Source organism: Cebus imitator, unplaced genomic scaffold (assembly GCF_001604975.1).
Source record: "Cebus imitator isolate Cc_AM_T3 unplaced genomic scaffold, Cebus_imitator-1.0 Scaffold177, whole genome shotgun sequence".
Lineage (NCBI taxonomy): Eukaryota > Metazoa > Chordata > Mammalia > Primates > Cebidae > Cebus > Cebus imitator.
This window is the reverse complement of record NW_016107492.1, coordinates 1,485,213-1,501,885: the sequence shown is the minus strand read 5'-3', so window position 1 is coordinate 1,501,885 and position 16,673 is coordinate 1,485,213. Positions and strand designations below refer to the sequence as shown.

General features: G+C 39.7%; 1 protein-coding gene across 1 annotated transcript in view; it reads left to right on the top strand.

Annotated features, from left to right (window-relative positions):
• The window catches only part of PKD2 (polycystin 2, transient receptor potential cation channel), a 74,619-nt gene that overhangs the window by 32,546 nt on the left and 25,400 nt on the right, over positions 1-16,673 (top strand). Inside the window, exons 5-8 of the mRNA XM_017545117.2 lie at positions 3,227-3,451; positions 6,951-7,179; positions 12,039-12,206; positions 15,713-15,894. Of these exons, the coding sequence (XP_017400606.1) occupies positions 3,227-3,451; positions 6,951-7,179; positions 12,039-12,206; positions 15,713-15,894 (804 nt within the window). The remainder of the gene's footprint in view (positions 1-3,226; positions 3,452-6,950; positions 7,180-12,038; positions 12,207-15,712; positions 15,895-16,673) is intronic.

The following is a 16,673-nucleotide window of genomic DNA, read 5'->3' as shown; positions in this document are numbered from 1 at the left end:
CAAGACCAGCCTGGCCAACATGGTGGAACCCCATCTCTACTAAAAATACAAAAATTAGCTGGGTGTGCTGGCATGTGTCTATAGTCCCAGCTACTCAGAAGGCTGAGGCAGGAGAATCACTTGAACCCAAGAGGTAGAATTTGCAGTGATCTGAGATCTCACCACAGCACTCTAGCCTGGGCAACAGAGCAAGACTCTGTCTCAAAAAAAAAGAAACAAATCTAGTAAAAATGCAGAGCTTGAGAAGAAAAGGACTAAAAAATCTCAAAGGACATTATCATCCAAGTTATGAGAGTGATTTTGCTTTTAAAAAAAATTTATTAGAGATGGAGTCTCATGATGTTGCCCAGGCTGGCCTCAAACTCCTGGGCACAAGAAATCCTCCAGCCTCAGCCTCCCAGGTAGCTGGGACTATGGAAACATGCCACCATGCCCAGCTTTATTTTGTTTTCTAATGTGCCTTTTTGTAGTTCCCGCAAAGCATAAGCATGCCATCATCTATGGTACCCTTTCTAATATTTTATTTATCTCACATCATTAATAAGATAAATCTATACAGCCACTACTCTGTGCCAGACATTATTTAAGAAGTAATTTAACACATTATCTCATCTGCCTTCACAAAACAACTCTAAAATAGGTATCATCTCCATTTTATAGATTAAAAAACTGGGGCTCACTTGCCCAAAGTCACAGCTAGCAAATGGAATAGCCAGGATTTAAGCAGCCTGACCCCAAAACCCATGTTTCTTCTACTAACCCTCTTCCATATTAATTTATCTTCCATATTAATTATGTTGTTAGGGTGGCTTCTTGATGCCCTCAGCTCCCCAGCAGTATTCAAGCTTCCTAATTTTATTTTGTTGACTGCTATATTCTCAAAAGCTTGAACAATGCTTCGCATGTAAAGATCCTAATAAATGTGTGTTGGATGCACATATGAATGAGTGATTTCTACTCCACGGTAGATTGCCAAAGGGGACCTTTCCTGTCATATCGAAACCATCCCTTTATTCTTTTACATTCTTAAGTCACTCCCATTTCTTCTTCCTTTCAACTCCAAACTTCTTGGAAGAATAGGATTCATTTGCCACTTACATTTCCTTACCCTTGATACACCTCTTAAAACTTAGGTTCTTGCTTTTGACGTCTCACCTGGAAGCTACCAGGGACCTCTAGTTGGCAAATCCACTGAACAAATTTCAGTCTTTGTCCCCTTCATCCTCTCTGCTGAAAGTGGCAGTGTTGACTGCTCATTCTTTTGACTTCCATGAAGGACTCTACACTTTGGGTTCTTCTAACTCTGAAACCCCTTTCTCTCACTTCTTGTCTCTTATTCCCAGGTTCTATATTCATGTGTCCATCTTTTCTTTCTTGACTCTCTTTCCCTTGATATTCAGATGGCTTCCACTGGCATCTTTATTTGATGACTTATCATTTCTTTAACAGTGTGCCAGGCATGTTCCCATTGCTAGAAGTACCCCCTCTTCTAGCAGTGCCCTTGATGCTAGAGAAACAAAGCAGCAGGAAACAGAGGCAAACATCTTGCTTCACAGGGCTTGCATTCTAGTGATACAAGACACATGTCTATTCCACCTGGATGTCCCACAGCTCTTGTGATTCAATATGCCCCAAACCAAACTCATCATTTTCTTATTGATCTGCCCTTCCTTTTAATAGCACTGCCATCTTTCTATTTCCTTAAAAGAGACTCCAGAGTCATTTTTGAGCCATGTTTCCTCCTTGCCCCAACGTCCAAATTAATTGCCGAGTGCTGCTGGCAGTCACTGAGGTGACACTCTGTCACTCCTTCCTTTCCCTTCCCACCTTCACTGAGTGAGTTCAGGCCTCATTACCTCTTGGTTATTGCAGACGTTGCTAATGGAGCTGTGTCAGGGATCCCTAAGACCACCCCCAGGTTCAGTGATTCACTAGAAGGACTCAGGATAGAGGCATCCTCAGAACTTTCCCTTCAGGGACTCCTTCTTGTTTGCCCTTCACAAACTGACTGCAGACCACCGTTCTTTATCATACAGGAGCCAAACTGAACTACTTGCTGGGCTGCTTATACGTCTTCTCTTGAGCAATGGCTCACAGTTGCAAATGCCCTTCCCATTTGTATTAAACTGTTCTCACACTGGTGATAAAGACATACCTGAGACTGGGCAATTTACCAAGGAAAGAGGTTTAATGGACTTATAGTTCCACATGGCTGAGGAGGCCTCATAATCATGGCAGAATGCAAGGAGGAACAAGTCTCATCTTACATGGATGGCAGCAGGCAAAGAGAGAGAGCTTGTGCAGGGAAACTCCCCCTTATAAAACCATTAGATCTCATGAGACTTATTCACTATCATGAGATTAGCATGGGAAAAATGTGCCCCCATGATTCAATTACCTCCTACCAGGTTTCTCTCACAAAACGTGGGAATTGTGAGAGTTACAATTCAAGATGAGATTTGGGTGGGGACTACAGCCAAATCATATCACCATTCACCTGTCTAAGTCCAGATCCTACTCACCCTTCACAGCTCAGGTCCAACACAGCTTCTTCCCAAAGCCTTTTCTAATCCATCCCTCCATTGCCATATCTTCAAATAAGGATAGCTTTCCTCTGATCAGCCAGCCTAATTTCTTTATTCTTTTGCTTCTTATTATTATCCACCTTGTATTTTACTTGTTTAATTACAACTCTTGTCTCCCTACTTGTTATAAATTTGGGAGGGAAAGGCCCTTTATATTCCTATTAGTGCCAAAGAACTATCTTGTTTTCTAAGAGATCCTCTGAATATTTGTGAATAAAATTCCCAAATGCTATGTGGAGTACAGTTGCTGACAGTGCCACTGGATGAACTTGTTCCTCTTTTGGCTCTAATTTTCTCTGGGGATATCAAGTCCCTGAGCACAGTTACCCAGAGAAAGCAGCCATATAAACTGAGCAGAGGCTCTAGGGACAGACAGCCCTGGTGTTGGTTCCTAAGCTTTTGGTCTACCCTCAAAAGCTTTGGGACTGCATTGACCTCACTAACCCTCATTGTTAAAATGAGGCTAATAACAATATGAGAATTAACTAAGAAAGCACTTATGAAGTGCCGGGTCAGGCACAGTACCCAGCTTGATGGGCCTTAAAACATACTTTATTTTACAAGGAACCAACTGTCCTTATAATGCTACAGGTGTTCCACTGATTTTTAACTGTCTGTTTTTTGGTTTTGTTTTTAATCAGTTGGATCTACACAAGTGAAAAAGACTTGAATGGTAGTAGCCACTGGGGAATCATTGCAACTTATAGTGGAGCTGGCTACTACCTGGATTTGTCAAGAACAAGAGAGGAAACAGCTGCACAAGTTGCTAGCCTCAAGAAAAATGTCTGGCTGGACCGAGGAACCAGGGCAACTTTTATTGACTTCTCAGTGTACAATGCCAACATTAACCTGTTCTGTGTGGTCAGGTGTGTACCGAGGGCATGCATCCCTCCTGTTTCTGTATAGTTGTATGTACATCCTGTTATGGGGATGGGCCAGAAATCCTTTGCCTGTTAGCTAAATGAGGATGCCAAGGACCCAGACAGATAGCAAGGGAGGGGTAAAAACTGAAGGCTTATTGAGATAAAGGATATTTGAGGAAGGGAATTGGGACCTAGAATATTACAAGTTGGAAGGAACCTTAACTCTGGTCCAAGTGCATCTCAATGCTGGAACCTTTCCAGAAAAAGTATTGTGTTTTTCTCATATTTGTCCTTACCCATTATAAGGATGGTCAGTGCCACATGCTCCATCACCAAGTCCCCCGGCCATCAAACCTTGACTCGTTTCCTTGAGTTTCTCACTCTCAGATGAGCTTCTGCTATTAGCACACAAGCACAGTAATTTGAGTTTTTATAGGATACTCAGTAGGATACCCAGTGACCTGCTAGTGCACAGGGCTATCATAGGCACATGAAGTTCCTTCCACAGATCCTGGGATGTTGCCATTATGACCCCTCTGGGAGATAGTAAGGAAACTGACAAAGATTCCACTGGCTTGTCTGGGACTCTTCATTTATTCTGCAAACATTTACTAGACACTTAATGTGTGCTAGGCATTGTTCTAGGCTCTTGGGACAAATCAGTGAACAAAACAAAGATCCCTGCCTTTGCAGAGCTTGCATCCAACCAGTAGGGTATAGAGAATAGACATTAAACAATAAACAATAGAAGTAATAATATAGTATGTTAGGAGGTAATAAGTATTACTAAAATACGAAAAGGCCAGGCGCGGTGGCTCATGCCTGTAATCCCAGTACTTTGGGAGGCTGAGGCGGGTGGATCACCTGAGGTCAGGAGTTCAAGACCAGCCTGGCCAACATGATGAAACCCCATCTCTACTAAAACTACCAAAAATTAGCCAGGCATAGTGGTGGGTGCCTGTAATCCCAGCTACTAAGGAGGCTGAGATAGGAGAATCACTTGAACCCGGGAGGCAGAGGTTGCAGTGAGGTGAGATCGCACTGTACACTCCAGCCTGGGCAACAAGAATGAAATTCCATCTTAAAAAAAAAGAAAGAAAGAAAAACCAGAGCAAGAGAAAGTCAGAGTTCATTCACTTTAATCTTCCTGGTAAGCATGTCAGCAACACCCAAATATCACTAGCATGGATTACTTGCATGTATATTTACACACAAGATAAGAAGGGTTTATTCTCATAATAGTCTGTCATCATTCTTGAGGTCATCAATTCTCCTTTACCTGGCTTGTTGAGTTGTCCCAGTCCTTGCATTTAACAACTTTTGCAGAAAATATTACCACATTAAATCAATTGCAGGTTGAGTATCCCTTATCCAAAATGCTTAAGACCAGAATGTTTGAGATTTTAGATTTTTTTTTTCCAGATTTTGGAATGTCTGCATATGAGATAGCCTTGAATGAGATATCTTGGGGATTGGACTCAAGTCTAAACACAAAATTTATTTATGTTTTGTAAGTGAAATATAATGTACGTAGTCTGAAGGTAATTTCATTTTTCCCTTAGGGATGTTGAATAAACTGTTGTGTGCCGGCATGTTGACAGTGACCTGTCACATGAAGTCAGCTGTGGAATTTTCCACTTGTACTGTCATTATCAGTGCTCAGAAAGTTTGAAATTTTGAAGCATTTTATGTTTCAGATTTTCAGGTTAGAAACACTCAACCTGTCCTTGCTCACAGTTGGCCAAAAAGAAAAAAAGAAATACTCAACCAGTAGTCCAGTAGTAGTTGTCACTAGAAATGAATGAGAATCTATTGCAGTTATTATTGAGTTTTTCCTAATTATTGCAGTGAAGATAAAAGGAATAGAATAAAAAGAAAGAGAATAAAAACAGAGGCAACTCTGATATTTTAGTAAATTCTATTTATAGAAGGTCTTGAGTATTTCTTTTGCTTCCTCCCTTACTTTAAGGATGAACGTTGTTAAGACAAGTGCTTCATTACTCTATACTGTTTTTTAAGTTTCTGGAAGTGGTGAGCACTGTAGGGCCAGAATGGGCCAGAGAAATCGCTTGACACTTGAAGGCCACTTCCTTCACTTTTGAGTTCCCAATGAGGCTGTCGCATACAAAGCCCTTGGCTTCAGTGTTGCTCTCCTGAGTTTTTGGTTCTCACCCCTACTCTCTAACACGTCAAATAGGAAAGAAAGAACAGGTGAATTGACAATGCAAAGGAAGGAAAATTTTCACACTTCTCTGACCAGTTCTAATTTACCATAGTCCCTGTTTTTACTTGATTATTACTCACACAAGCGTCCTAGATGCTCAGGTTCCAGGTGCGGCTACCCGTCCTGTAATGGCAGAGTTAATGATGGCTAATAGCTGACTAAAGGGCTTTTAAACATGCAGTTAGAGATTCTATTTCTAGTTAGATAAGGAGTCTGCACCATTAACTGAATCACCCAACTTTCTCAGTGTGACACCTACAAAATGGGAATTTGACAAGAAAAAAATCCTCAGTCCGGTTAAGGTAAAGCAGTAAAGATCAGAGACATCAATATGGATGTAAAACAGTGTATACAACTGTTTTAGGCAATCAGACATTTATTGAGTACCCACCTATTTAACTACAAGGCTCTGGGAAGAAGAGAGAAAAGTACCCTGGATGGCAAACTATTTGATGCTATTTAGGTGTTACCTAATGAATGAATGAGAGACACAGTTCCTATCTTTATATATGTACAAAATACATCCTACCTCTCAACCAGATCACACGTGTTTTGAGTGGATGGCTTATATTTCTTTATATTCTTCATGTTGCCTAGTAGAAGAACTTGAATTTATTAGAAGTCCTAGGGCCAGGCACAGTGGCTCACTCCTGTAATTCCAGCTCTTTGAAAGGCCGAGGTGGGAGGATCATTTGAGCCCAGGAGTTTGAGACCAGCCTGGGCAACAGGGCAAGATTCAGTCTCTGCCAAAAAAAAAAAAAAAAAGAAAATTAGTTGAGCATGGTGCTGCACACTTGTAGTCCCAGCTACTGAGAAGGCTAAGGCAGGAGAATCCCTTGAACCCTGGAATCTGAGACAGCAGTGAGCTATGATTGCAACCAACACTGCACTCCAGCCTGGGCAACAAAGTGAGTCCCTAGCTCTTAAAAAAATAATAATAACAGAAGTCCTAGAAAAGCTTTTGTGTTGATTTACTTTTACATTAAAAGTATATGGCATTTTGAGCAGTATAAATATAGAAAAGTAGAGGGAAGACTGAGCAGGAAGTACTCCTTTGGGACAGAAAGACCTCAGGAAGTCTTATTCCTGTGATGACACCAAATTCTACAAGTATGGAATTATTAGCTATAATAAAAATGTTTTGCCACTAGTTTGGGGGGACTCATGGTAGCAGTTGTATTACCTTGTAATGCACGAGTAGAATAGATGGACGTCCTTTCCTGGCTATATTCATGTGTTGTTGTTGTTATTGTTTTAATTGTTCTTATTGCCATGCAGGTTATTGGTTGAATTCCCAGCAACAGGCGGTGTGATTCCATCTTGGCAATTTCAGCCTTTAAAGCTGATCCGATATGTCACAACTTTTGATTTCTTCCTGGCAGCCTGTGAGATTATCTTTTGTTTCTTTATCCTTTACTATGTGGTGGAAGAGATATTGGAAATTCGCATTCACAAACTACACTATTTCAGGAGTTTCTGGAATTGTCTGGATGTTGTGATCATTGTGGTAGGTTTAAGAACAACACCAAATTTCCTATCATGTTCTACAAATGTGTTCTCTAGAGTTTTTGATCTCCTCAGCGTTGTAGATCTTGATATTCTCAAAAAAGAATCTAGAAGTCCCCCTCAATTATATCAATTTCTGTTACTAATTATTTTCTTATTTTACATGAGTAAGCTTTCTGAGTATGAAGTGGAGAGGTATTTACAGTAAGCTCTCAGCCACACTAATAACAAGAATATCTCAGTAATTCATATTTGGCTTTAGTATGCCGTATGAAGTGTGTAGGAGAAAAGTTTTTTCTTTGTTTTTTCACTAATGATATTTTTCTTCAACTGCTAGTAAAAATCAATTTATATTTTCCTGCACATGTGTAGATACAGCAAGAAAAAATCTGGGTGGCCAGGTATGGTAGCTCACACCTGTAATCCCAGCACTTTGGTAGGCCAAGGCAAGAGGATCACCTAAGCCCAGGAGTTTGAGACCAGCCAGGGCAAGAAGTGAGACCCTGTCTCTACAAAAAAAAAATGTTTTTAATTAGTCAAGCATGGTGGCACACACCTGTAGTCTTAGTTATTCCAGAGGCTGAAATGGGAGGATCATTTGAACTCAGGAGGTTGAGGCTGCAGTGAGCTATGAATGCACCACTACACTCCAGCCTGGGTGACAGAATGAGACCTTGCCTCGAAAAGAAAATTATCCTGAAAATATTTTTGGTGGCAGAGAAAACTTTCTGCACTTTAAAATTTTTTGCAAATAGTCTACAGAGTACAAAATGTAAATTATATTCATCAGTGTTTTCTGTATGAGGTACAAGAAATCAAAGGCAGGCCATGCACGGTGCCTCATACCTATAATCCCAGCACTTTAGGGAACTGATGTGGGAGGATCACTTGAGTTCAGGAGTTTGATACCAGCCTGGGCAACATACTGAGACACGATCTCTAAAAAATAAATCAAAGACGGAGTCATAATCAAGACCATAACACCATGTAGATTCTGTGTCTGTCCTTGACTTGATTATAACTTCTAAGATTTGTTCAAGATGTTTTCCCTTCATCTTAATCACTTAATTAAGCATCAGTCACTTCCTTCCAGTGGCCTCAGTGTAAAAAGGAATTTTTACAAACTTTTCTCCCTTCAGCAATAATAGGTAACCTTTTGCCAAGTCCAATTTTACATTTAAGCATATGACAACATGCTTAATTGTTAGATGCTTAGAAGCTTTGCTTGGCATAGGTGTACCATGATTATTCTATGTCTGTCCTTCCCACTGTCATATGATAGCCATTACCTTCTGAAATCTCAGTAAATGATGCACTACCCTATTAGCATTCTCTCTTCTGTTAGCCCTGCTCATGAGAATTATTCTTTCTCTCATCCCAATCCTAAAAATTCATTTGGCCTATATGAAGCATTTATATCAGGTCATTATTAAACCATTCCCCCCTAGAATTATTAATAGAATTGGAAATATGGAATTGGATGAATATGGAAAATATATTATTCAAGAACTCTTAAGGCATAAAAAAGAACTGCATGACCACATATTGCATGGCAATAACAGTATTAGCAGCAATAATGATTGTAATAGTAATAATAATAATGGCTAACACTTTAGAAGCTACCGCATTAGGCAGCTCTGGGTGCTTTTCAGGGTACAGAAGCTCATTTATTCCTCACACTAACTCTCTTCACCACTCTGCCACTGCCTGTCAAGCCATGGACATGTGCCCTTTAGAGAGAGTTTTTACTCAAAGTAAAAATTCCTGTAGAATAGACAGTGTTGACCCCATCAGGCCGTGATGCAGTTAGAAGTGCATCCTATCTGTTATGGTGGCCATATAACATCACACAAATCAAGGTAAAAACCCTTGATCCCCAAATTTTCGATGTATTCATGATGAACAGAGTCGCACAAGAATGTCAGCATTTAAGGAAACAGGAGAGACAATAATACTGGAAATAATTTTTCCGAATAATTCTGTTTGGAGTGATGGCAGAGTGCAAGCCATATACATTGAAAATTATTCCAGAATACAATCATTGTTTGGAACTGTAAGGATGCAAACCCTCCCTCTTGGCTTACATAAATTTGTTTATATTTAGGCCATTGAAACAATGGTAAAAAGGTAAGTATGATATGCCAATTGAGAACCGACTTCCTTTTCATTTTTTAACCGAAGAACTCAATATCGACAAAAGACTAGTCAGTGATTCACCCTTTTTGATTGTACACACCTATAAGTCAAAGCTTTGACTGCACATCCTAATGTATTATCTTTATTTGTAAATTGTGTCTATATATTGGTGTAACAGGTACATCCGTAAAACACACACATGCATAGAATACTAAAGATTGGGATAAAAATTAATATAAATAGAACTCCAGCACTTTCTTACCACCTACCTAGAAGCTGTAACATTTTATTCCCATACCCCAGTGAATTGCTCTGTGCTCGCTTTGGAGACCAATAGGAAAAAAGGCTGATGATATCTTGGAAGTTGTTTCTTTGGCGCAGCAGCCACAGCATTGTGCAAGCCTTTCTTTGAAAACTTGGTTCACTGTGCTTTTCCAGTTTTCTTTAAAACAGCTCTTAGTACTGCCAGACAACAATTCAGACAGTGTGCTTTTTGTTTGTAAAGAACAAGGAAGGGCTACCAGAATCCTTCTTGTCCTTTGAAACATTTGCTGACCAAGTATAGACGTGAGGGCGTGCTTTCTGCTCACCCACCAAACACACCCTGTGCTTCACTGGACCTTCAAACCAATGAAAAGAGCCAATGCTTTTTGTTTCATCGAGCCAAAATTTGCTTATGTTTACCCAAAACCTGAAAAGAAATTATATTCTAAATATAATGACATCTTGAAATCACTTTGAAATTGTTTTATTTTCCTTTTTTGTTTTTCCCACATACGTTCTGAAGTACACAGGCTGCATCAGTCATTTGTCCTGAGCAGTCGTCTTTCAAAACCAGCAGAATTACTTGAAAAAAGACTAGTAAGGAATTTAAACTCAATTTGTTGACTGCTTGCTAGGTTTTATAGGGTAAAATGACTATATCATTTATTCAGTGAATATTTTCTGAGCACCTACTGTGTACTTGGCACTGTTCTAGGCACTGGGGATATAGGAATGAACAAAATAACGTAAATCTCTGCCCTCCTAATTTTCTGGAATGGAGAGAAAGTTCTTATGTTGATAGGGATGAGAGTCCCACAGAAAACTCAGGAGTGATGTAACAGTGCAAATGCTCACAAAATCTCTTGCCTCATCTTTTCCCTCATTCCCTGTTTGGAAGGAAAGGTTTCAAAGAAATTTAGCATATTATGACATTGGTGTTATATAAATGACCATCTTCTTCATAATTTTATGAACATTTGTCTGGTGCAGAGTAAAAACAACTGGACTGCATAACAAATTATACCTAATAGAGTTGGGTAAAGAGTTACTGCGGGATCCAGTCCATCAACCTAAATGCTTTTCTACATGGGTTAGCTGAGATGAGCTCCTCATCTCAGGAGAAGCCTTTGGCTTACATATTCCCATGTAGGCCTTCTTGAGCCCTCTTTGTTCATCATTCCCACCAACAACACAGAATTACAAGATTGGCTCTGGAAATCCTTTACAGATAAGAAAAAAAAGATGATGAGATTGACTTTTTAGCTGTGATCAGCAGCCAGCCTGGTCTTTGCTATGAGAATCACATGGGACCATGTTCTGGATGGCCATCTCAGGAAGGAAGGACTAATGAAGTGGTCTCTGGCCATCATTCCTAAGAAGAGAGAATGGACAGCAAAGGTCACAGCACCTGCTGCAGCCCACCTGCTGCAGATTCAGACCCCGCTGTGGGGCCAGATTGTTATGACTAACCCCTAGCATTGTCTACATTTAGTGGTGATGGATGCAAAGGAGGGGCCAGTGTCCCCTTGGATCTGGTTGTAAAGCCTAGAACCAAAGCATATGTGGAAAGTTGTAGGGTCATGAGTTAAGGGACAAAAATGAGCAAGACAGAAACCCTTGGCTCCTGTGTTCCCACTGCAGGCCTTCTTGAGCCCTCTGTGTTCATCATTCCCACCATCTTTCTAGCCCAAGCTCATTCTTTGTTCTCATGGGCATGCCTAAATTTTAGGGTATCTTGTGCCGCTCTTCACCTTATGTTGTATGATACCAATTCTTTAGTAGTTACTTAAGTAGTTTTTTTTTTTTAACTACTTTAAAAGTTGTTACTTTAGTAGTAGTATTTAATTTTATGTGTTTATCTGCTCTTGAACCAGAATGTAAGTGTCTGGAGGGCAGGATTTATGCAGTTTACTTCTGTTTATTCCTCTTAGCCCCTCACACAGTGCTGTATACATAGACATCTACTGTATTTTTGTTGAACAAAGCAAAGAATGGCTGGCAATTGAAGAATGAAGATAAACTAGAATAATTTAAATTTTTTAAATCGCAAATAAAGGCATAAGGATTAAGGCAAGAAAGCAAGAGTGGAAAGTGATTAAAATGAAGGTGGCAGTGAAAACAGCATTCGTTCCTCTTTGAGTTTCAGTCTGTTGTAGTGGGATCTCCCCTGTGTATGCATGAACGTGTGTGTAGTACATGCATATATGCACACATGCATGCATGCCCTCATTGGATTTCTATTCCAAAGTAAGCAAATGCAAGCAATATATTGTTTTATTTATTTTATGGCAGGGCTTAACACTTTGCATTTGAATGAGTGACTTTTAAGAATGTTATTGGGTAAGTATAATGGTGAGCCCTACAATTAATACATTGGTAAAGAAAAATATGCTAGTCATCTTAAGATAAGTTTTATATTTCTAAAACACTGTAATAAAATGTAAATCTTTCACCTTCCAGCTATCAGTGGTAGCTATAGGAATTAACATATACAGAACATCAAATGTGGAGGTGCTACTACAGTTTCTGGAAGATCAAAATACTTTCCCCAACTTTGAGCATCTGGCATATTGGCAAATACAGTTCAACAATGTAGCTGCCGTCACAGTATTTTTTGTCTGGATTAAGGTAATTTATAAATTTCATGTTCTGCATTTTAAATGACATTTTCTTTTTTTAAAAAAAATTTTGAGTTCCACAGAATCGTGGAGTACTTGAATTTGAAATTCAAGCGACCAACCAAAACTGCTGCGTATTTACTTTGTTTTGAGACAGGGTCTCACTCTGTCCCCTAGGCTAGAGTGCAGTGGCATGATTACAGCTCATTGCAGCCTTGACTTACCAGGCTCAAGCTATCCTCCCACCTCATCCTCTGAAGTCACTGGGACTACAGGCATGTGCCAGCATACCCAGTTAATTTTTAAATTTTTTTGTCAAGACAAGGCCTCACTAAGTTGCCCAGGCTGGTCTTGAACTCCTGGGTTCAAGTAATCCTCGCACCTCCGCCTCCCAAAGTGCCGGGATTATAGGCATGAACCACCATGCCAGCCCTCATATTTTACATGTAAAGTAAACTCTTGAGACTCACATGGTCATTCCTCTCATTGTCAGTGATATACTTCACCTGCTATCTGAACTCATGTAAAATCAGTCCCTATGGGTTTTGTTTAACAAATGTGGTAAGAGGCTTTTCATTGTGTTAGCTAGGCCTGGAGCCCCAGGCTGCTGGAATACAGAGGCAGCTCTGACTTTTACCTGATATGGGATGAGCAGGTGAAGGAAAAGAACATCAGAGAAAGAGAGGGAAGGATCAGGTGGAGGGAAGGGAGAGGTACTGCACTCGGAAATTTTCGCTGAATGGGATCGCCCCTTTTCCAGGTGGAGACTGGAAGGGAAGCTTTACGTAGAATTAAGCTTGGAACAGACATCTCTTCCAAATAGTTTCTTGCTCACTCATTTCTTTATTGTCCCAAGACATAATGTTCATTTCCATGTGTATGAAAGGTTATGACATTTCATACACAATGAGCTTCAATTCTGGAGATGCAGGAAATTTCAGTAATTCTCTGGCGGCAACTGCTAGCCACATGTGCCTAGGTAAATTCAAATTTAAATTCATTAAAGTTAAATACAAGAAAAAATCCAGGTCCTTGATCCTACTGGCCACGTGTTAAGTGTTCAATGGCTATATGTGGCTACTCTCTAGGACAGTGGAAATATGGAAGATTTCCATCATCACAGAATGTCCTCTTGAACAGCACTATTCCAGAAGGTACTTACCAGTTATGTACTTTCCTGAATTGGTATTCATATCTAGAAGGCCTGAGGTTTATCAAAAGGCATAGATTTGGGCCAGGCACAGTGGCTCATGCCTGTAATCCCAGCACTTTGGGAGGCCAAGGTGGGCGGGTCCCTTGAGCCCAGGAGTTTGAGACCAGCCTGGGCAACATGGCAAAACCCCATCTCTACTAAAAATACAAAAATTAGTTGGGTGTGGTGGCATGTGCCTGTAGTCCTAGCTACTTGGGAGGCTGATATGGGAGGATTGCTTGAACCCAGAAGGCAGAGGTTGCAGTGAGCCAAGATCAAGCCACTGCACTCCAGCCTAGCCAACAGAGTGAGACTCTGTCTCAAAAAAAAAAAAAATGCATAGACTTTATCCTGTATTTCTCATGCTATTTATTTACTGACATGCTTGTTCAAGACAAACCATCACTAAAGCACCAAACCTTGATCACAAAATAGTAATAATAATAGTAATAATAATCAAATTGCAAAAATAATAATAGTAATAATGTTCTGTGGTGATGGACATGTTCTATATTTCCATTGTCCTAGACTGTAGCCACTAGCCACAAATAGCCATGGAACACTTACCATGTGGCTAGTAGGACCAAGGGACTGAATTTTTAATTGTATTTCATCTTAATTAATTTAAATTTGAATTTAAATAGCCACACATGTTTGGATAGCAGAATCAGAGCCTGTGCTGGTGACAGGATAGCAGCTGCTGCCTGAGAATTACTGAAATTTCCTTATTATTAGTTTAATATTAATAAGATAGTACTAATAATCAAGATCTCAGCCAGGCGCAGTGGCTTATGTCTGTAATTCCAACACTTTGGGAGGCCAAGGCGGGCAGATCACCTGAGGTCAGGGATTCCAGACCAGCCTGGCCAACATGGTGAAACCCTGTCTCTACTAAAAATACTCCCCCCAAAAAAATTAGCTGGGCATGGTAGCTGTCATCCCAGCTATTCAAGAGGCTGAGGCAGGAGAATTGCTTGAACCCAGGAGGCAGGGTTGCAGTGAGCCAAGATCGTGCCACTCCACTCCAGACTGGGTGACAGAGCAACACTTGGTTTTAAAAAAAAAAAAAGATCTCAAGTGAATGGGGGTTGTATTAAGTAATATGATTACAGCAATCCGCAAAAAATATGTCACTGTGACCAGAAATAATGTATAACAGACCTTTAAGTAAACTTCTAGAGATTTTCTTACAACTTGTGTCTCAGGCTGTTGTGTTTTATTTACTGCATCGCTTGGAAAGGTCTTGCCCTCAATACTTATTATTAAGGTCTTTAAGGTAGGGATCATGACTCCACTTCTAATATCTCAACATGTGCTCTTCCACTGAGGCTTCTACCTAGAGCTACATAATCTGGGCAGCCATCCTCAGTGCCTTATCTACCAACATGCTCAATATAGCTTTGCAGTCAGACAGAGCAGGGTTCACCTCCTGGCTGCAAGCCCCAGCTGACTCCTGGGGATAGAATACCAATATTTCAGACATTGCTGAGATTTGAAGCAATGTACATAAAGCCCTCCATACATAACTGATGCACAATAAGTGACAGTTAATATTATGCAACAAGAATTTCCTGGGGGTTTTATAATTAATTTTTATTTGTGTGAAGTTTCTTCCCTCTCTTTTCCTTTAATCCTTTTTTGGGGGGAAGCATCACTAGTCACACCTCACAGCAGCTTTGACCTCTCAGGCTTAAGCAACCCTCCCACCTCAGCCTTCTGAGTAGCTGAAACCACAGGTGTGTGCCACCACACCTGACTAAATTTTTTTATTCTTAGCGAAACAGAATCTTGCCATATTGCTGAACTGGGCTCAAGCAATCCTCCTGCCGCAGTCTCCCAAAGTGCTGGGATTACAGATGTGAGCCACCGCACGCAGCCTTTTTTTTTTTTTTTAATTGTAGTAATACACATAGCATAAAACCTATCATTGTAACCATTTTTAAGTGTACAATTCAGTGGCATTAAGTACATTCACAATGTTGTGCCACCATCGACATTATGCATTTTCAGAACTTTTTCATTATTCTAAACTGAAACTTTGTATCAATTAAACACTTAACTCCCTATTCCTTCCAGTCCCTAATAACTTCCGTTCTACTTTCTGTCGCTGTGAATTTGACTATTCTAAGTACCTCATGTAAATGGAATCATACAGTATTTGTCCTTTTGTGTCAGGCTTATTTCACTTTGCATAATGTTTTCAAGGTTTATCCATGTTGTAACGTGCCAGAATTTAATTCCTTTTCAGGATGAAACAATGTTTTACTGTATACAGTCACCACTGTTTATCCATTTGTCTGTTGCTGTCTTCTCTCTCTTTACAGCTCTTCAAATTCATCAATTTTAACAGGACCATGAGCCAGCTCTCCACAACCATGTCTCGATGTGCCAAAGACCTGTTTGGCTTTGCTATTATGTTCTTCATTATTTTCCTGGCATATGCTCAGTTGGCATACCTTGTCTTTGGCACTCAGGTTGATGACTTCAGTACTTTCCAAGAGTGTATGTAAGTATATATGAAATTAAGAAGAAACATTTAATCAAAGTTGTCACTGCTTCTCAAGAATAAATCTTCATATAAGGTTGCTATGTGACCACAACGCATTTAAAACTAGTTATTTTAAATAAGAATGAATTACCTTTTCCCAAAACATTGATCTACCAATGCAGAGAAGTCAATGCATCCTGAAATGCTGATGCTTAAGATAGCAGCCCTAAAGTAGTAAGATAGAAGTGAACAGCCATGGGAAGTCAACACTGTTCTGAAGACTGAGGTTTTCTTTGCACCAAATGCAGATGGTAGCTTCTAGAAGGCTGTTTGCCTATATTCTTACTCCTGTTGAATATTGTTGCCATATATTTTGAACTTCAAGTTATTTTCTGAGGAAAAAAAAAACAAGGTATTTCTGATATTCTAGGGTAAACTCAGACCAGTACAAGAATTTTCAGTTTTTTTCCAAAGATCCCAAATATGAAATAAAACAACAAAAAGCAGCCAGTGTCAGATTCCTATGCCATTTAGAAAGGAGTTAGTTTAAAAAGGAATGGAAGTTAATAGGGTTTTGTACATAGATATCTCTAATTAATATTGCTGTTTGATAAAAGTCAGGAATGGAAATGATTTTACTGAAACCCAGCACTGGCAACACTTGGCCACTTTGGCCACTTTGACCCCATTTGAGTAAATGCCAGAATATTTGAACACAAACCATTTTGGCTTTTTTTTTTTTTTTTTTTTTTTTTTTTTTTTTTTTTTTTTTTTTTTTTGAAGCAGGTTCTTGCTCT